At 41.8% G+C, this 21,269-nt stretch overlaps 1 protein-coding gene across 8 annotated transcripts in view; it reads left to right on the top strand.

The window, feature by feature from the left end:
• The window catches only part of Ptprm (protein tyrosine phosphatase receptor type M), a 706,714-nt gene that overhangs the window by 290,273 nt on the left and 395,172 nt on the right, over nucleotides 1–21,269 (top strand). For all 8 annotated transcript variants that reach the window (XM_042259959.2, XM_076549820.1, XM_076549821.1 and 5 more), the window contains exon 5: nucleotides 11,221–11,336. In XM_042259959.2, the coding sequence (XP_042115893.1) occupies nucleotides 11,221–11,336 (116 nt within the window). The remainder of the gene's footprint in view (nucleotides 1–11,220; nucleotides 11,337–21,269) is intronic.

The following is a 21,269-nucleotide window of genomic DNA, read 5'->3' as shown; positions in this document are numbered from 1 at the left end:
CACATTGAGATGGAAATGGAAATAAGAGGACTAGGGCCTACTCCTTGCTGCCCCCTCTTCAGTTTGCTCTTTGATCTTGCCAATTACTCTTCTCTGATTTTGTTGCTGGGATTTTGATGCAGGCTTTGAAGAATCAATAGGAATGAGGCGTCTCCGAGGAGATCCGTGTTTTCGTCAATGAGAACTCGTGCCTTTGGGATCAAAGGCTGATTGGGGATCAATTAATATTTGAGAACTTCACTCTTTGTGCAAAGCCACGGCGTGCAGCAGGCGGGAGGGAAAGGCAGAGCTGAACCAATCCTGTTTGTTATTCATGGAAGACAGTTTGTAGAGCTCCCGCAGACTTCACAAGGAACCGGTGGAGCATTTTGAAAGGGTACCCGGGAAATAAATGGGCCTATAAATTTAGAGAGAGAGGGAATGTTTCTTTTTGAATATGAGATGGGTTGGAATTTCCATTCTGAAGGAGCTATACCTGGAATTCCAATTACAGTAGTTGGCAAAGTTTGGTATTCCAGCTCAGCATGGCTTCTAAACTTAGCTGGACAGAGAACATTTTTTTCTTAGGTGCTTTTCCACTTTGCAAGGATATCAGGTATTTTAAATAGATTTTTTTTTGAGGGCTAAGTGCAGAGAATACCTTGCCCAAATCATCTTTTTAAACTCTTTATCACACTCTTTTAAATGAGTATTTAAAAAAGAAAAGATCTCTCTGGGCAGTGGTGGGTCTCACCTTTAATCCCAGCATTCAGGAGGCAGAGGCAGCTGGGTCTCCGTGAGTCTGAGGCCAGCCTTCTCTACAGGACAGCCAGGGCTATACAGAGAAACTCTTTCTCAAAAAAAAAAAAAATAGAATAGAAAAGATTGTAACATGAATTGCTAAACGGTCTTATTAATATGAGACCATTTAAGATTTGTGCTACAAAAGATCTCTATTTTACAGATAAAAAGTTCCACAAAGGCTTGTGTGTAAGAACTTTCCCAATATTTAGAGACAGTAAAGGTTGAAGTGTTGATGTTTGAACACAATGTGCTGAAATTAGAATCATAGTGTGGGATCCACCTTAAACCACTTGCTGGCCAGGCGGTGGTGGAGCACGCCTTTAATCCCAGTACTCGGGAGGCAGAGCCAGGTAGATCTCTGTGAGTTTGAGGCCAGCCTGGGCTACCAAGTGAGTCCCAGGAAAGACGCAAAGCTTCACAGAGAAACCCTGTCTCGAGAAACAAAAAAAAAAAAAAAAAAAAACACTTGCTGGCTGAAGATTGTTCTGGGACCTCCAGTTCAGGACCTGGAGAGTCAGGAATCTCCTGAAACTCTGAAACATGATGCTGCCTTCATGTTTACTGAAAACTATTCTTACAATGCCACCAGAAACTTCCTGGAGGAAGCTGTCCTTGGAAATAGAATGTCAACTTCTTTTGTCCTCATCAGCCTGCTGGATGAGTTTCCATCCTGAACCCAGGACATTATCTTTCCTTTGAAATATGTCTTTACCTGGCTCCCACTTGAGGTATAGCTTCACTGAACTACCCAGATGCCATCTCATCCTCTCTGGCCATCTGTGTTTCAACCATGCCATACTATTTCCTAGGTTAAAGGCAGTTGGTTATTCCAGGAGAAGACACTCTGATCCAATCTGGACCAACATGGATCCTCTGGATCAACATCTTTCTATACAAACATTAGTACACACAGATAGTCTCTAAGAAGCCACATTAGAGTCAAGACAACTCTAAATAGGAAGAGGTAGCTTTCTGTCTTAGTGAGGGTTTCATTTGCTGTGAAGAGACACCATGGCCACAGTAACTCTTAGAAAGAAAAAGTTAATTGGGCTGGCTTATGTTTTCAGAGGTTTGGTCCATTATCACCCTGGTGGGAAGCATGGTGCTGAAGAAATAGCCAAGTTCCTACATTTTGGCTTACAGGCAACAGAAAGTGGTCTGTCTCACTGCATGTGGCTTGAGCATACATGAGACCTCAAAGCCTGCCTCCACAGTGACACACTTCCTTCATAAAGACTACACCTACTTCAAAAAAGACCACACCTCCAAATAGTGCTACTCCCTTTGGGCGCCATTTTCTTTCAGACCACCACACTTCCTGTGCAACAAACCTTTATTAAGGGAAGAGGTAACAAACAAAAGCCTAGGGTCAAACAGTCCCATCTTTGATCTCCAGATTACATGTGTAAGTGTGTCCTAAGAAACAGTGCTGGCTCCACCATCAGTAGATTACAATGAGCAATGAGCTCTGTTGCTCCTAGTTCAGGCAGGAGTTGTTGACAACATGGCCCTTTAAAAGCATTCTTCCCAAATGTCCTTAATCAGTGTGGATGAAGACAGCTAGAGCGTCACCTGTGGAAATAACTAGAAGGCTGCTACTCAAATGTTTTATTATTATTAGGGGCTTAGCAGACAGAGCAAAGTGCAGGGTTCATCACTTTCTCGAAGAGACTACAAAAGGTAACAGTGTTCAGGAAGGGACGCCAAGAAGAGCACTCTCAGATCCCACTGGTGGAAATGTAAATTGGTGTGAGCTCAGTAGAAAGGAGTTTGATATCTCTGTCTGATTTTAAAATGAGTTGGCTTTATTTGTTTGTTTGTCTTAGCCATTTAATTCCTAAAAATGTAACATAAAGAAAAATGAAAAGTCTATGTAAGAATTTAATGAAGATCGCTTCCGTTGGCCTTCCGCATACTAGAAAGAAACACAAGTGTGCACAGGTACAGGAGTGCTGCCCTACACCTGTCCATCTCTGGGGTGGAGACCAGCTGCTCCTCATATCTAGTGACATTTGGGGTTGGATAACTCTTGGTCATGGTGACTGCCCTGACCTCTCAGGACATCTAGTAGCCTCTTTGTCCTCTGCCCACTAAAAGCCAGTAACACCACCACCACACCAACATGACAGTCAGAGTATGTCCAGGCGGTGTCAAGTGTCTCTTGGGAACACCATCACCCCCTGTTTGGGAATCAATGATAAGTAATAAGCAGATGTACAAATAGTTTTACATGGATGTCTCATAAGGAAAATTACTGATGGTATCTTGTTAGCATTTCCAGAAGTGTAAGAGTGTCATGAAAAAGATAAGAGGATAGTGATTGTCATCAAGTTTGAGGATGTAAAGATTCTATAATGACAAGAGATAAGTGTGCTTCTGTGTGGCAAAAATGCCTACCTGGGCTCTGGGAGGTATGGCTGCAGAACATAGACACATAGGAGGGCACTACTACTAGATGCTGAGGCTCTTCCTGTTTTGGTTCAGTAGGGTATACATACATACGTACATACACACATAAGTATATATGTTTGTATGTTCTTCCTGTTTTGGTTTAGTAGGGTATATGTACATACATACACGCATAAGTACATATGTTTGTATGTTCTTTGCTTGTTTAGACAACCTCAGCATCTAGCCCAGGCTGCTTCACACTTATGATTATCTTTCCTTAGCCTTCCATGTGCTAAGAATACAGATCGTCACCAACATGGCCAGCTAAGTGGGATATTCTTTTAACCTATATCCACCCTATCAACCTTCCTTCCCACTCTGTACCACGTACACAGAATGCCCTGGGATGTCATTTTGTATCATCTTAACTAATGTATGGAGGTGATCATACTTCACTGTGACCCCCTGTGAATCAGAGTTTAATTTTCTAAACAACAGTTCAGAATGCTGCTGTGTGTTTCCTCAACAGGTCCCAGACGTTCTCCATTCAAAACAACCAAATTTGCAGAAATATATGCACATCTCAAAAGTTACTTATTAGAAATAAAATAATATATGATTTAAAATGAAACTTATTTATTTTAATGTTTCTTTTAAAATATTTTCACATAATTGAGTATGTGAAACTTACTTTTTAAAATCACATGTTGTAGAGAGAAAAAAAGATGGAGGGAGGGAAATTATTTTTCCAACATCTCCTACACATGCTATCATAGTTTGACAAAGAACATAATTCGAGTAGCCCACTCTTGCTCTTGCGGAATGACCCCTGAGATGTGTGGAAAGGAATTAGTGGGATTTTTGTCCAAGATGCTACAAATTAAGTATGTCTTAGATGTCTGTAGTTTGCACTTCAGGGATGCTGTAAGTAATGGATGGGCTGCGGATCTGTGTCTCATGACTCTACTAGGAAAGGCATGGTTAGGAAGGCATGAGCCAGCCCTCTTCTGCATCTTGGCACTGTAGGAGAGAAAGGATGCACAGGGATGTCGTGCATTCCATCTTTAGTGGACTCTTCAGTGGGGAGAGTTTAGTAGTCATATATATGGAAAACCAGAGGAATTTGGAGATATTTGGCATCCTGGGGGAGAAGGATCTAGAGAAGTGAGAAACAGGGAACAGGCAGAAAGGAGGAGGGATGAAAATAAGGTACCATGAGTGAAAGAGACCCCTCCCCTTAGCTCTTAGTACTGATGCGGTTCCCTTCATAGTCCAGGATAAGAAAAACATGCAATTAATCCTGTAATCTTTAAAATGCCTGCTTTTTATAGATGATTACTTAAAAGATGAAGCAACTCCATTTCTGTCTAATTCTTTATTATGAACACAATAAAGGTTTTGGTTTTTTTTTTTTTTATAAAAATAAAAGCAGTGAGGACTTCACACAGATTTCATGTCTGTGTACTGCTAATGTCATAGTTTATCTTAGCATACATTTGTGAATAAATCCTGTCAAATCAAGACAAAATCATTTCCACAAATATCATTTGTAATTTCACATATCCATTTCAGGGATTCAGGATAAGAGCCCCTCTTTCCTGCCTTTCACAAGGTATTTCCTTTAAAGCATTCTATCTTAAGATAGAATTAGTCTCTTTTTGCTAACAAAACACACTTTTTTCTCCTTGAAGAATTTCTTTCAAAGTTGTTTCACTTCATCTACTATTCCTGCATATGTATGTAATAGTTATGACATTTAGCCATTAGTAATTCTTATTTTACAATGATAGCTAAATAATAAACATAAATAATAACTGGTTATTAAATGTTATATGTTATAATTTAAATTATATATAATTTGTATTTATATAATATATAAATTAAATAGTAAAAAATGAAAAGAATAATGTTAGTATATGTCAGCATTCCATATGCTAGTGAATTTTATAAATACACCATTTTTGTACCCTGGAACCATGCATGTTCATAGTAAAAAAAAAAGCAATTATGTACTAAAAGAATGTGCTTATTAACACATACAGATATATTTAATATCCTTGGGGAAATAAGAAACCAAAAATTTAGACCCAAATACTTCATTTTACTTAGAAATGATCCAGATTGCAAGTTACCAAGAAGATTCTGAAAGCTACATTAGGCAAATTTATAAGAAATAATTCTTGAAATATAAGTTGTCAGAATGACTTGCTAATTTAAATCAAGTCTATTTTTATCATCTTAAATGTCTATCAAATATAACATCAGTTTATTTGACTAATAAAACAAAGTAGAATTCTACCATACTTTAATCATACCCAATGCTGCTAATTGATCGAGTTTTATTTATTAATTTGTAGTTTTACAACTTAACCAACAGTTTTTTTTTTTTTGTTTTTTTTTTTTGTTTTTTTGTTTTTTTTTTTTTTTTTGGTTTTTCGAGACAGGGTTTCTCTGTGTAGCTTTGCGCCTTTCCTGGGACTCACTTGGTAGCCCAGGCTGGCCTCGAACTCACAGAGATCCGCCTGGCTCTGCCTCCCGAGTGCTGGGATTAAAGGCGTGCGCCACCACCGCCCGGCTCTTAACCAACAGTTTTAAACCAGTCTCATTTACTGAACATCTAAGTCACCTTGAATGAATAAACAGCTGAATGACTTTGAACATTTGAATTCCTATCTAGGAACTGACATCCCCAAGTACTATGATGAAGTTCCTTTGTTAATTTGGTGATGCCATCTAGAGGTAGGGGGCAGTCACATGTACATTAAATCTATAGGTATTTATGTGCTTAAATAGATGCAAACAGAGATCCTACAGCACTGTTGTAAGTTTTTCTCCATGAATCATGTTTAAACACACACACACACACACACACACACACACACACACACACACACACACACACACTTAGTAGTTTTGTGTGTGTGTGTGTGTGTGTGTGTGTGTGTGTAATTATCTAAAAATTGTTTCTGGCAGATAAAGAAATTGCTACTTGCTCAATATAAAGACTAAAGTTTTGACCAATTTTCTCTGATGTTACATGTGCTCTTTTGCAAATGCGAGCTCAATTTTGTTTCTAATTAGCCTTTTATTTTCTGGCCTCAGACAGTTGAGTTTAGGAGCATCTCTGAGTCCACTGAGAGCCTCTGAGGCAGGAGGGGAGGGCTTTGCTTTTACCAGAGCATGGAGGACACAGTGCAGAGAGAGGTTTGGGGAGAAGCCACTTTGAAATGGTTGAGTTTTCTGGAAGAAATTATTGAGAATCTAAATCTCTTTAGTCAATCACATCAGCAAGAGCAGCTGTATATAGAACTGATGTGTAGTGAAGGGGTGTAGTCAGCAAGGACACGAGAAGGCACTATTCAGTCAGCTGAGAACTTCCCAAGAAAGGGATCCAGAAAGAAGCCTGGATTTCAGTCCAGGCCGAGGATCTCACAGCCCAGAAATGCCCTCCAAAGGAGCAGACTAAGAGAGTGACTTGGTTGTAGGGAGCATGTGTTACCCTGTTAGTGTTCACCCCAGTGTGCAAAAGTGTCCCTAGAGGCTCCACAGAAACTGAAGTCCTTGCCATGAAGATAGCCCAGGGAAATGAAAGGACCCAGGCACACAAACAGAGTACAACAACGACAGTTGAGACAGGGTGGGACATTCTGGAAAAGATTCTTTTTTTTTTTTAGACTTGATTGAACCCCCTGGGACCTGGCAATATTTGGTAGGATGCTGCTCACAGATAGGATGCTTACGAGTTCTAGTTTCCTTTTGTTGCTATACAAAGCAATCTACCCAAAGTCATATGGAAGAAAAGGGTTTATTTCATCTACTTCCAGGTCACGGTCATTCTTTGAGGGAAGTCAGGACAGGAATCTGAAGGCAGGAATGCATGCTATTCTGTGCAGCATTAACCTTCACCCAAGGAACTCTTCGCAGCCAAGGAAGTGTGGCAGGAAGCAGAGGGGTTGTTTGCTAGCTTGTTCTCTATCTAGCCGAATCATTGGCTCATGCTTAAATAGATTTCTGATTAGTGCAGAACCACCTGCCTAGGAATGATGCTGCCCATAGTGAGCACACATATGAAATACACACACATATAAAACTCTAGAGAGTTAAAACTCTAGAGAGTTATATGTGTGCTTTCCTCACATTGGATTCCAGTCATTGCTTTCCATTGTTCCTAGTCTTCTCTGTGCCCAGTTTTTCTTTTGCTAACCTGAAAGGTCTGCTTTTCAAAAAGCAAACACATCTGTTCTCCATGTAGCAGCTGTGCACAGGTGTGTCTGTCATTCTTTGAACATACCTAGAACATCACCTTGGTGTGACTCCAGATAACTTGGTCTGTAGGCCAGAGCTGACCACTTAGGGAACAGGAGAGTGGCTCCTGCATTCCCTGGCTGCATACCTCTGAGTAGTATATTATGATCTCAGGGAGTCTTCACAGGAGCACCTGAACCTATCTAGAAGTAGACAGCTGGCTGAAGTGTTTCCATATTTTCTTGTAGAAAAGAATCCCACTCAAGGCTAATTTATAGATATTCTAGTATAGACCTTTATAGGTTCCCTCATCTAAGACCAGATAATGATGATGATGATAATGATGATGATGATTACTGTTATTATTATTTGGAGAGTATCTGCTGTATTCTCGGTTGTTAGTTATATAGTGGCAGAAGACAGAGACTAGCAGACCCATCTGCTCTGGAAGATAAAGTTTCTGTGTTCTACTGAGTGACATCTTCCCATCGGAGGAGATCCCAAGAAGGCTGGACAGAAGGAAAGCTGCATCATGACTTAGAAAAGAGAATTTTAGAAGCAGTTTTAGAAGGAATGGGAAAGGATGACCATGAAAGAGAGTGGAAACTGCCCCCTTGCTGCTGGGAGATGAATCCAAGGGAGGAGGGGAAGGGAAGGCTGGGAGACTGGTTGGCACCTGAGAAGCACTTGCTTTAGTGGAGAGGGCCTGAAGATTTCTCCCTGGGTTGATGAGGGGTGAGGTGCTTTAAAAGGGTTGCCACTCTTGGGATGTTGACAGGAAGTGGGTTTAGCAGCCCTTCCAGAGGAGTCTGGACTGTATGCTTTTTCATACATTCCTGCCTGCCTAAGAGTCATAGGAAGGCTGAACTGCTGGGACCAGGTACAAAAGAATCAGGTGATAGAGCTAAGAACCGACCTTGGTCCAAATCCACTGGGGACAGAGGGTCCGACATACTATGATTTTCTCATTTGTGTGCTGATGCCCACATGGCTAGGGATGATGAACTTCAGACTGTTTTATAGGTGAAATGAATATTTGGGGATATTTTCCAGTCTAGTTAGCGAGGGTTGCACTGAAATGGATTTGCATGTTGAATATCCTTTACCCAAACCACTTAAAAGCAAGCATGTGTTGGAATATTTTAAAGATTTTAGAATATCTTTGTATGTGCATAATCTTGGCAATGAGTGTAAATGTAGATTCATTCACATTTTATGTATCACTCATATGTATAAACTGAAGGTAGTTTCATGCATCATGTTTGGGTTCTTGGTGCTCGTGTGCTTGGCTTATAGCTTGTCCCATAAGTTGTACAATTTTCTAACTTTTATATGATGTTTGCTCTTAAAAATATTTTAGATTTTTCAGATAGACTGGGATGCTAACTTGATCCTCCCTCCCTCCCTCCCTCCCTCCCTCCCTGCCTCCCTCCCTCCCCCCCCTCTCTCTCTCATACACACACACACACAGAGTGTGTTTGGGAGTGTATGTGTGTGTGTGTGTTTGGAATTGTGTGTGTGTGTATGTGTGAGAGTGTGTGTATTTGGGAGTATATGTGAGTGTAGGAGTATTGTGTCAGTGTATTATGAGTGTGTGTGTGTGTGTGTGTGTGTGTGTGTGTGTGTGTGTATGTTTGTCCGGTGAGAAACAGCAGTAATCAATGTCTTTCATAAGAAAAAAGCTTCTCATTTCCAATATAGTCCTTCTAATTTATTCAGACCTCACTAGTCTTCCCAATATTTATTAATATTGGGGTCCTCTGGTATAGATAAGCCTAAAATAATTGATATCATTTTTTATGTAATAAAAAACAGTAGCGTCAAAGTTGAGATGCAAAGGGTGGGAGAGAAGAATTCTTTGGTAGAAGTTGAAATCTCAAACAAACAGCCCTGAGGGTTGCATGCCTGTGGTTTTATTAATGCAAATAACATTAATTGAATTTAGTGATGGCGTCACAAGTCTGCCGTGTTGGGGACAGTAACACCAAGCTCACTGCTCTTGCTACCATGGTCACTGAAAGTCCAAAGATGAGCTGGAGACTGGTGGGGCTTTGTGGAAGGAACAGCATCACTGGAATTCCAGGCAGAGGCTCCACCCTGTGTGGGCAGGGGACCCCTAGGACAGACAGAGAAGGTGTGAAGGCCAGAAGGGTTTATGTGGTGTAGAGAGCTGGCCTGGCCTTTGGAAATGGAAGTCCATGCCAGTCAGGGACCCACAAGTCTCCCCATACCCACACCAGAGAAAATGGCCACCTCATAGAACCTATGTGAGTGTTCACCCGAGAAGACCCTGGCACATAAATTTTAAGGGCAACCCTTTTAATCAAAGATAGCGGAGTTTTCCAGACCCTCTGGAACAAGGCAGAGAAGACATTTGGCTTAGGGAAGTTTTTCAGAGGTCTTCAAAGACCAAAGAATTATGTTATTCTTGAGTAAGGAGTAATTTGATTGCATCAGTGAAACAGTTCTTAGAATTGTAAGTTAATAAATTAATCCTGAGCATCAGTGGTCCTTCCTTGCCCTGCTCTGTGAGGAGCCATTTAGAACATTTCGCATACTAAGCATTGTGAACACAGTGAATTATTGCTGGCCTCCAACTAATAATGAGTTTTTCCTGTGCTACTGGTATTAAAATTCATTGTTCCTTATTTGCAAAGCACGTCCAACTCTAATTCTGTTCTGCTTGGGCTCATATGGGTGTCAGTTTACAGTCGCTGGGTCCCCAGACTAGGACACCATCTTCAAAACAGTCTGTACACAGCCCGAAGACCCCGGCGGTGAGAGGATACTTGAGGGCATAATGAGTGGATTCTGGTTATTATCTGGTCTTATCTGCTACAACCTACAAAATGCTATATTACCAGTCCCTTTCTGCTCCAGCCCCTATTCCCGTCTGTGATTTTGTCGGAACAATAGGAGAAGTTTCCTAACAAACTTTGCATGGCATCCAAGTCCTGCCTAACTCTAGTTCCTTGACACATGATTTAAGAGTGATGTGGAAATTAGGGAATATTCCTCAGACTGAGCAGAACCATCCTTTCTGGACACAGCTGTCCCATATTGACAAGTGCCTCAGGAGACAGTCCTATATGGCCTTTGGAATCCTTTGGATTTCTTGAATGAGAAATAAGGATTAGAGAAACTTGTCCAGTTTGGGCAAGCCCAGCATCACCCCCAGAGTCTGTCTATTGGGACTGTATTTTTGGTAACTGGGAAATAGTGCAGAGGGAATGTTGCATACCAATTAGTGGTATTAAAATATATATTATGCACAGCTCTGTATGGGGGCTTCAAAGTCTCCTTGACAACATCATTTAACTTCTTACTGTTCTTTTCACATTGCAAGTATAAATATCTAATATGTTTTTGTTCAAAACATCAATTAGGCATCAGCATAATCTTTATTAATACAGATTTGTTATTACAAGGAGACCGCTGAGCTGCGGTAATTTGCACAGCAGGAACAATGAAATATCTTCTTTCTTGATTCTATCCGGAATGCCAGGCTCCCCCCACCTCTCTCTCCCTCTCTCTCTCTCTTCCTCTCTCTGTCACTGCCTCTCCCTCTTTCTCTCTCTTTCTCTCTCTCTCTCATCACAAAGCACACACACCAAAAACCTTCCATGATGCCCTTTACAATAACAGAGAAGTCTTTAAAGCCTTTATAAGCACAAACAATCTTTTTCTCCCATGACGAACACAGCGGAAAGGGCCCACTGGGAAGTGTATCTACTCCTGACGAGTGGGTGCTCTAGTTGCGGGTTCCACTTTTAATTTCTTGACTTCTTTTCCCTCATGTAGCCAGAACTCCCCACTTCCTGCGGATTCAGAACGTGGAGGTGAATGCCGGCCAGTTCGCGACCTTCCAGTGCAGCGCCATAGGCAGGACCGTGGCCGGGGACCGGCTCTGGCTGCAGGTATGTGTACCAGCTTTCCCTGTCCCGACAGACAGCAGGACAGCCACATCATCCTAGGGGAGAGACTGGAGACACCAAGGCAGTCACTGTTCTAGAGCATCCTGTCCACATCACAGTTAGATATTCAGGTTTCCAACCTCAGCTAGGCCATTTTCTTTACTGGTCTTTTTGGAATTTCTCTGTTTCCCATTGCTTTTGCTTGATGATCTCCTTTGACAGATTTTTGTCAAATTAGATTTAGCAAAGAACCTTAAATTGTAAACTACAACGCCTCTCTCTCGTCTTCCACTGAAGAAAAACAAGCCGAATATTCTCACTCCAGTCTCTCTGCCCCACCCCCACCCCACACACACAGCAAGAGAGAGAGAAGGAAGAGCTTGCTTTTGCGGTCCTTTCTGTAAACAGCACTTTTAAACAGCTCGCGTTAGTTTCAAGCATTTAAGTTATGTGTGTATATGTATGTTCATATAAGCCTGGCCCATGCGTGCCGCTGCAGTCCTCCAGGTCCTGCTCTGTACATACTGTGTGATGATGCACAGTCCCTTGAACCTGTGCCCACTCTGAGGAGTTCAGGTACATTGAGTAATGTCAGTGACCTTCTCTTCCACACAGAATGCCACTCCCTTCCTTAGACTTTGGGGTATTTTTTTTTTTTTGGAGGTGGGGTGTTCTTCTCCTCGATGACCTGCAGTCAGGCTGCATCTTGTTCCTTTTAAGTATTAATCTACGGGCTGCTCCTCCCTCAACTCTTTTAGAATACCTTTTCCCCTTTCTTTCCTTCTCTTGTTCTCTGGGGAGTTTCGGTGCCAGGATCAAGCGAGGGTCCTTGTGCATGCCAGACTGGCACTCCCCCAAGAGACACAGCCCCAGGCGTTTACATTTTTATTTTATCATTTTATGTATAATTTTGAGTTTGCTACCAAGCTGAAGTACTCTGTTTGAACCCTTCCGTATCCACTGTCTCACGATAGGCAGCTACCATGGTCTTGTTTCCCTTCTCACATCAGTCCCATCCCCGCCTCTTGCCATACTTTGCATTTCTGCCAGGGCATGGTATCTGTGAGGTATCACACTTACATGATTTTTAAATCCTTTATCCCTTTTAATAACCATGTTTTAGCTGGTTGTTTGTGTTGCTCTGTTTTCTGGAGGGAGTAGAAAGTAGCTGAACGTCAATGGTAGGCTGTCAGGTGGGAATGTGTTCTGAGGAGGAAGCGTCTCATGGCCGCCACACAGAGCATGCCTTACCCTTCTGCCCGATGACCTTGTTCTCCTGTATCCTGGCCCTTGTCCAAGACCTTTATGCCAGGAAGGAGGGATGGGTACAGAACTTTAGAATCACACGTTCTCAATCCATCCTTACTTTTTTCTTTGTTTCTGAAAGTTTTGTAATCACTACCCTAAAAGCTTTTTGTAGCATGTGAAGACTGACGTAAGCGTTTAACTTTTTATTTTCTTTTTATCCCACGACTCAGTTCTTGTAAATGACCATGCTTGGGATATAGGCTTGCTGCCTGAGTGGGTGGATATTTGTGTTAATGAGATCCAGACTGGCTGTCTGTTGTGCTTGATGAAGGAGATAGACATGTTTTATTGACATTTTCCACAAAACATTTCCCACCTTTAAAAAATGACACTGTTATTTTCATAATTACCTGTACAGTTCTTAATTATTTACAGAAAACTAGTTTGGTTGTTTTTCTTGTGCACATCACTTGGGAGGGGACTATGAAAAGTGTGAACTCCCAGGTCCGAAATCATAGGGCTTAATCCCAAGGACTCAATGGCACATGAAGGACAAGATTTGCTCCTAGATTTTTCCCAGATTTGGGATGCTCTGCTTCAACCCCTTAATTTGGAATTCCAATCTTTAATCCATCACTAGTAGTGGAAGTGGTGGTTTTAAGCAGTGTTTAGCGTGATATGAGGAGAGAGCTGATTTCTGTTTTGAGGTGGAAGAGAGGTACCTTACAGTAGACTTTTCCATCCTGCCTCTCTATGCTTACCTTGGGAGATTAAGGGATTTCAGGCTTACTCTCTGGTTCTGATTTAGTGGGTCCGAATGAGGGGCCCATCTTCAGTATTTCATCAAATGCTGTCCAAGTGATTCCATTGTGAAGCAAGGGTTCAAAGTAACTAACCTGAAGCAAAATTTAATGGTATAGTATTTAGTGGGTATAGTAATTTAATGGGCATAGTAAATTGGAATGAAAAAGCAAATGTAACATGTAACTGGTAAATAGTAGTCCCTGGATGTCCCTGGAGTAAGGAGCCTATAGGTAACCCAGTCCTCAGATGCTTGAGCTCCCTGTGTAGAATGGCAGAGTGTTTGTATGTAACCTGTACACACAGTCTCATCCACTGAGATAATCTCAAGATTACATAACTTCCGTAATGTTAACACTGTGCATTGGTGGCTGTGCTCAACTTCTCAGGAGCTAAGGACAAGGACAGAGCCTGGGTGTCTTCAGCAAACATTTCTTTTTTGTCCTATTGTAGGATTGTGCTATAGAGCTAGGCTGGCCTGGAACTTGCTGTGTAGCCCAGGACATTTTTCTTCCCCAAACTCCCAAGGGCTAGAACTATAGACATGAGCCACAATACTGGCTTTCAAAATAGTCTTGGTTTGTTGTTTTCTTCAGTGTTTGGGTGCAGAGGCTGTGGATTTGGGGACCACATGTATGTAGACATCTCAGTATGCTTTTCATGTCCAACTTTGTGTCCAAGGCCTCTCTATTTTTCATGTTCTGAAACATAATTTCATGTTTTGAAGCATTATAATATTGATGAATCCATTCCTGTCTGACCCTGTGACGTTTTCCTTTTTCTCTTTCCTAGACTTCTTTTGTTTCTAATCTTCCTAATCGTCTGCCTTTGTCATGCCTAAGAGTCTCCATGTGCCTACGTCAAGACGGGGCATGATAGCCCCAAGATGGGGCATTATAGTCATAGAATTTACATGACTCTGGATTTTTAAGTAAATTTTAGTTTGTCCTGCTCTCAGGATGCTGTTTGGTTTGTGAGTCTTGTGATGATCCAGTAATCCTACTATGTAATTATTGATGACTTCTGCTTGAGTAGGCATTTTGTGGGAAAGTGTTTATCTTATGGAGAAGACTCATACACAGAATTATTAAAATCTTCTAAAAATTACTTTCAGTCTATGTGCATAAGGTAATGTGAAATATAACTGAATATCTTCTGTAGATATGAATGTCATTTTTAATTATGTGTAGGTGTGCATGTTTGTGTATGTGTATGTGTGCATATGTGTAGGTAGGTGCCTGCATATGGGTATGTGTGTATGTACATGTAGGCAACCAAAGTTGACTTCACGTGTCTCCCTTGGTCACATGTCTTGGTCTTTGTCTCCTGCTGTATTTATTAAGTTGGGGTCTGCATTCGAACCTGAAATTCACCAGTCCCATCTGGCCTAGCTAGCCAGTTTGCTCCGTGGATCCCCTGTCTGTGTGCATAGTGCTGAGAGTGCAGTGTGGTTTCTGAGGATCAAAATTCCAGTGCTCCAGCTTGCATGGCAAGTCCTTTATCCACTCAGCCATTTCCCTAGCCCTAGATCTTACTATTAAGAACTCATTATCTATATGCAAACATCTGAAAATCTGAACCAAGCTGAACACTAACGTCTTCTTCAAACATTTCTGAAGACGAATATTCCACACACAACGCTTCTGGAGCTGTAGCAGTTACAAAGTGGTTTTCTGCATGTCATCTCACTAGGGTATTTAAAGTTATTCTGAAATCCATGTACAAAATGAGTACTAAAAAATATTTTTTTATTTCCTCTATGGTGTAAATCTCCCAGGAATAAAGCAAAATTTAGAAATCTAGGATGGATGTTTATTTGGGGCCACATCAGTGCTTTCAAGGGTAGCCATCAGCAAACTGTCTTTTGTGTGTGACAGACTTTAGAAACACCCACAGTAGGCAGTGGGCACAATTTTTCTTGTGTCCCTACTGTGGTGTTATATCTATTTGACAGATAAGAGACTGAGAATCAGCCCTCTCAAGTCACTAGGGTAAACTGTGTAGTTAGGAATAGTGGAAACCTGTGTATCTACTTTAATTGCACTGCTGTGTACATCGAACTCTGTGTTATCCTCCCTGAAATGTGGGTAAACTGGCGGATATGTACCTCAAAGAATTTGGCAATGACCCCGTCACAAATTAACATCAAGGGCATGACCTTCGGGAATATGTCTGTGTGTCTATGTGTATTCCAGGTACATGGTGATCCACACCTACATGAAATGTCCAAGGATTTCATTGTTTGGAACAAACTTCAAATAGCACTTTTGTGGTCGTTGTCACAAAATACTAATAAGTCTAATGAAACATAAGTAATAATGAAAACCGTGAAAGATTTTACTTTCATGTGTGTGCATGTGTCTGGGTTTGTGTCAGTGTATGCCGTGGGTGTGATGTTGCCCTTGGAGGCTAGAATAGTTCATTGGATCCCCTGAAGCTGGGGTTACGGTCAGTTGTAAGCCGCTAGATGTGGCATTGGGAACCAAACTTGAGTCTTCCGGAAGAGCGGGAAGGGCTCTTCACTGCTGAGCTAACTCTCCAGCTCCTGGGAGAGGTCCTTTTATCACTGTAACAGACATATGACATATCTCACCATGGGGATGAGGCTAGTATGGGGGGGGGATTTTTCTAAACTGCAGAACTAAATAAAAATAAAATAAAGCTCAGTGGGATGAGCGCCCATCTTTATACCTGCAGTCCTTTTTTTTTTTTTTTTTTTTTTTTTTTTTGGTTTTTCGAGACAGGGTTTCTCTGTGTAGCTTTGCGCCTTTCCTGGAACTCTCTTTGGAGACCAGGCTGGCCTCGAACTCACAGAGATCCGCCTGGCTCTGCCTCCCGAGTGCTGGGATTAAAGGCGTGCGCCACCACCGCCCGGCATATACCTGCAGTCTTAAAGGCAGCATTGTGTGCAGTGTAAGCGGTGATTAGAAGTTCTTGCAGATGTTTGATAGGTGTCGTCAGACACGGTAGTGGGTGCATTTAAATACAGTATTTTCCCATCAAGATGCTGAAATCAAATGTGTTTATGGAAGCCACCCAAGTACCCAAAATGGGACCTTATTTCATGTTATTACCAACTTTTGGTCACTTTATAATCCTGATTTTGAAAACACCTCAAAGAATGTATGTGTATATTCACATACACAGAACAGAATTAAAAGATTCTTTTGTATGTTTTCATGTGTACTTACTCCCTTTGATGCCTTTGTGCTTTCGTGAGGGCTTTCTGAGTTGTTTTTATTATGTGGTCATCAACTCTTGAAGCTATGTATGGCTATATGTGAAATTTGATGTTTATTTAAATAAGTCAATAACATAGTGTTTTCAAATGATTTTATGGTATGCATCAGTTCCTAAAAATAGAAAAGGAAATAGGATGTAGTTACTGTGGCCAGCAAGACTACTTATTGAATTAAAGTACTTGTCACCAAGCCTCATGCTGTGAGTCCAATTTAGACCCACATGTTGGAAAGAGAAACCCAATGCCTGCTTAAGTTGCCCTCTGACCTGGACATGCCTGCTATGGTACCTATGCAGGAGCACATGCAGACACATACATGTACCCATGCCTGCATGGAAACACAAAACAAGCAAGATTTTATTTAAAAATGCAGTTACTATGAAGTAGGAGTTAAAAATACCAGTATTATCCAGCACCTGGAATACTACAGTGATTGTCAGATACTTGCTGATATGTGGGGCTTTCTGTGCCTTCATAGATGAAATATCTTCTCCAGGTGAACCTGGAGATGTAAGTGTCGATCCTTATGGAATGTCGTCTTCTGGTTTATAATAGACGGTAGACATCATACAAAGTGGTCCAAACCAACTAATAAAAACAGACCTCGGTTAGAGGCATTTCAGCAACATTCAGTACATCATCTTTCCTAAGTCTTCATTCTTCAGCCCTTTCCCCTAGGTTATTTTCAAAGTTGTATTTTCTAAAATAACTATCACATGACGTGACGAAAGTCATAGAAATACACCTCTACTAAGGCCATTGTGCTTGAGCTCATCCCTGGCTACACCCGCCCCTCCCACCTTTTATATAAATCTAATCCCATGTAAGCTCCTAATTTGGGAATGTTTTTCTTAGAGGAAAAACATTTAACCTCACTTGGGTTTTAAACCTCTTGTTTAGTTGTTGGTCTAGAAATGGATGTAACGTTTTTCTTTTGATAGTTTGTTATATGATGCTATTTAGCTAGTTATCATCAACCCAGTCTGGAAAAAAAAAAGTATTGCTTCCAAATTTAATAATTTCTTGTAGTTTTTTTTTCTGAGATCAAGCAAACTTAGATGCTTTTAGTTAGAGAGAGGTGGAGAGATAGAGAGACAGAGATGAAGAGAGAGACCAAATTGATTCTCATAAGCAGACTCCCTGATCTACTGCACTGCACCTGTCTTGTGAACAAAAGAATGAGGTCATAGGACTAGTGCTTGTATCACTGATTTCTACAGGGGCTAGAAAAATATATGACTTTTACACAGCACTGCTGGGTGGTAGGTACTCTGCTAGGTAATATTTGAGCTTTGTTTTTTGGTTTATTGGCATTTTTTTTTCATTGATCCTTGCAGAACTTTATTCCCACATACATAAGATGCAGCCGAGGCCTGGGGAGTTCTGTTTACTTTTCTAGGGGTGCGTTGGTGATATCAAGAGCTAGGATTAATACTCAGACACCTATATCTAGAAACTGTCTCCCAACCCATAATGCTCCTTCCATAGTATGGTGGGAAACCTAGACTTTTGTCAAGGATTCATGAACTTGGAAAAGAATTTAAATTGTCAATTAAATTAGAGTTTTTCACTTGTGTTTATGTGAGTGGGAGCTCACATGTGCCTTGCTCTGGCTGGTGAGGTAGGACTGGTCACATGTGGTCTACAGTGGCTTTTAGCTTCATTTGTAGATAATGGGGGAAAATCACAACTGTATATCAGAACCGTTTTGTTATTAGGTATAAAAGCTACAAAATGATTTGTAAAGAGGTAAAATTATGGTGCCTTCTGCAAGCTTAACTTGAGTATTTTACACCATATATATTAAGGCATAAACTTAACATCACTTACCACGCAGAAAATACCAGGAACAGAGAAAGTGGACTGTCTGCTGTTGCTATAGGAACCATTTACTGTCTAAATCAATGCTGAAAATCACATCCATTATTGTTTTAGTCGGTTACCCATCTACAGCTGCATCTATTTGACAGATGCGAGCGTTCACACAGAGCCCACTGAGAGTCTTCCTGCTGCTGGCACCGTGGGTTTCCACCTAGTGCGGTTTGGGGTTACATTAATTTAAGGAGAAAGGTTTTCTTTATGTCCCTGAGAGCATAGGAGTTATCTAGAGTGATCCTGGAATGATCTAAGTACCCAAGGTCATTTAGTGGTTTCATGTCACTTGGTCAAAGGAGGACTTAAGAGCTGGTGCGTGTTTGGGGTGAAGCCGCAGAAATTAGGGTGATGGGGAGGGAGCTTGCTGAATAACAGCTGTAAGGCTGGGATTGGAAATTGGGCTTTGAGTTTGGTCTAGAAGTCAGGATGGATCCATCCAGAGGGCAGAAGAGGGGCTTTGGCATCTTTCACTGATCTCTCCCCCCCCACCCACGCACGCACGCACGCACGCACGCACGCACGCATGCGCCTTTGGCCTATGAACTCTAAACCTCACAAAGCTTTTTTTTTTCCTGTGTTTGTTTTTGTTTTTCTCATGCTCATCATGGGGTTTACTTGTTTATCCTGCTTCCAAGAATCTGAGGCTCTCCCATGAGAAAGGAAGGCAGGCGTGGCCCTGGCTCAGTTCCCAGAGGGAAAGCAGCAGATGCGAACTTACTTCATTGCCTCTCTGCAGTTTAGCAATTCAGTGTCTTCATTATCAAGCAGAAAAGGCCATGGGCCAGCGAAACTAGATCTGCTGAGCTATTCAAAAAAGGTTCCATTTAGATGATGTAGGCTGATGTGAGATTTCCCTTGCCCTGCGATGGTCCTGAAAGGTCTCAATGGTGAGAATGTAGTGGGAATGTAGTGGGCATCTTACAGAGGGCCTGCTTGAACGTGGGTAGCCATAACTCTTCCTGCTGTGGGGGATTGGACATTGTAGCCCATCCCCACCCATGTGACTGTGCAAGGACCCTGCCTGCCACCTACTAAGCTCAACCACTCAGAGCAGCTCCAAAATGCCTGAGATTGATTAATTTACTCAAACGGCTGCTCACTTCCTAGACCTCAATTTCCTTCAATCATTGCTCTGATTATGGCATAGATATTCCTGAAAGACTTAATGTGACTCCTTTTGGTGGTAAATCACTGCTCATTTAGAAGTTCTCGGTGAACCCGTTGCCTAAAGAGGGTTGTAAGCATAATTGAAATTACTATCCGTACTTTTTTCCTGGCTTGCTCACATTGGAATACATGCATACTGGAAAACGCACTGGGACTCACAAAGGGGCCGTATTTAACCCAGGGAGACCATTTCTTCTCAGGCACCATCATTATGGGTCCTTTCATGAAGTTCACAAAAGTTAGAGCAACGATCCTTAGACTACCCTGGACATGTGATTGTCACACTTTGCATCTGTCTTGGCTGTCTTGCGTGATCGACTATATCATAAAGAAGACTCCGGATTCTGTTCTTGGTCAGTGTGCACTGTGCTGTCTTTTTTTGTTAAGAGATGAGGCGCCAGTGTTCAGTGGGGGCTGCGCTTCTCTCACACTGGGAAAAATGGGGAGAAGTCACTTGAGCGGCTTGCTAGCTCCACCCCAAGATGTGTTCTCATTGTTCAGCCGTGTAAGTATAAGGAAGGTGGCCCTCTCCACAGACTCCTGACTTCTTGGTAGTGCCCAAGGTTTTTACATATTACCCTATCTGGTCATTGCTGCCATAGAAAAGGCCCTCAGGGAGAGGGGCTTAGAAGCCTTTCAAAACTTCAACTGTGGTACAGGGATCCTCACAATTTCCAGTCAAGTCCAGCCAGAGGAGGTGACTCTGGAGACCTGAAGGCTTCTGGAAATCAATTCTTTTAATCCTTTAGTCGCTCCCTGAAAAACACCTACGGTTCTGGCCAGGCCTTCCCTGTGTGTGTCAAGAGGGCAGGCTTAGGTGGGGTGTTCCTGTTTCTACAATGATTTCTGTCTCTTTTTGCCCATGGTACCTTGCATGCAGAGGGGGATGTGCTCGGGGGGGAGTATTTGCTGCAGCTCGTCCATAGCACAGAGGGGTGACCAAGATCTCTCCCTGCTCCCCTCCTCTCCCTCATCCTCTTTCCATGACCCCCGATGTGGATGGTCCTCGGAGTGTTCATCTGACATGGGGCTCATCTGGAATCCCAAGTGTTTACTGGGTTTGTCTGACTCTTGGACACCAAGAAACCAGGAGACTCTCACTGATGTGTAATGTCAGGATTTCAGAGACTAGGAAGAGGAATCTGCATCCAAAGAGTGTTTTTGTTGTTGTTTTTCCCAGAGACCAGTCCACCCGTTTCTGGCATTTCCCCTGGCTTCTGTCTATTCTCTTTTCAGCCTGTCCTGTGTCCCTGACCATGCCTGACCCCTCCTCCCTGCAGGGCTCCCTCCTCTGTTGCTTTTCCCAGCTTTTCCAGACCCTTGATTCAGCCTGAACCCAGTTAACCACTACCACCCCATTTCTCCGGGAGATGCCTCGGTTTTTTGTTTGTTTGGTTGGTTGGTTGGTTTTCCTTCTGCTCCTACTTTGAATTAGGAACCCTAGTCTTTAATTCCAAATGGATTTTTGGAATTAAATTAAATTAAATAATGGGATTTTTATACTTATATAAAATTCTTGGTAGTATCATGAGCATAGATTTTATATATATGTGTGTGTGTGTGTGTGTGTATCTCACTATGAGTAATTGATATATCAGATATTT

This window comes from Peromyscus maniculatus, chromosome 13, assembly GCF_049852395.1.
Source record: "Peromyscus maniculatus bairdii isolate BWxNUB_F1_BW_parent chromosome 13, HU_Pman_BW_mat_3.1, whole genome shotgun sequence".
Lineage (NCBI taxonomy): Eukaryota > Metazoa > Chordata > Mammalia > Rodentia > Cricetidae > Peromyscus > Peromyscus maniculatus.
This window is presented reverse-complemented; position numbering and strand designations above follow the sequence as displayed.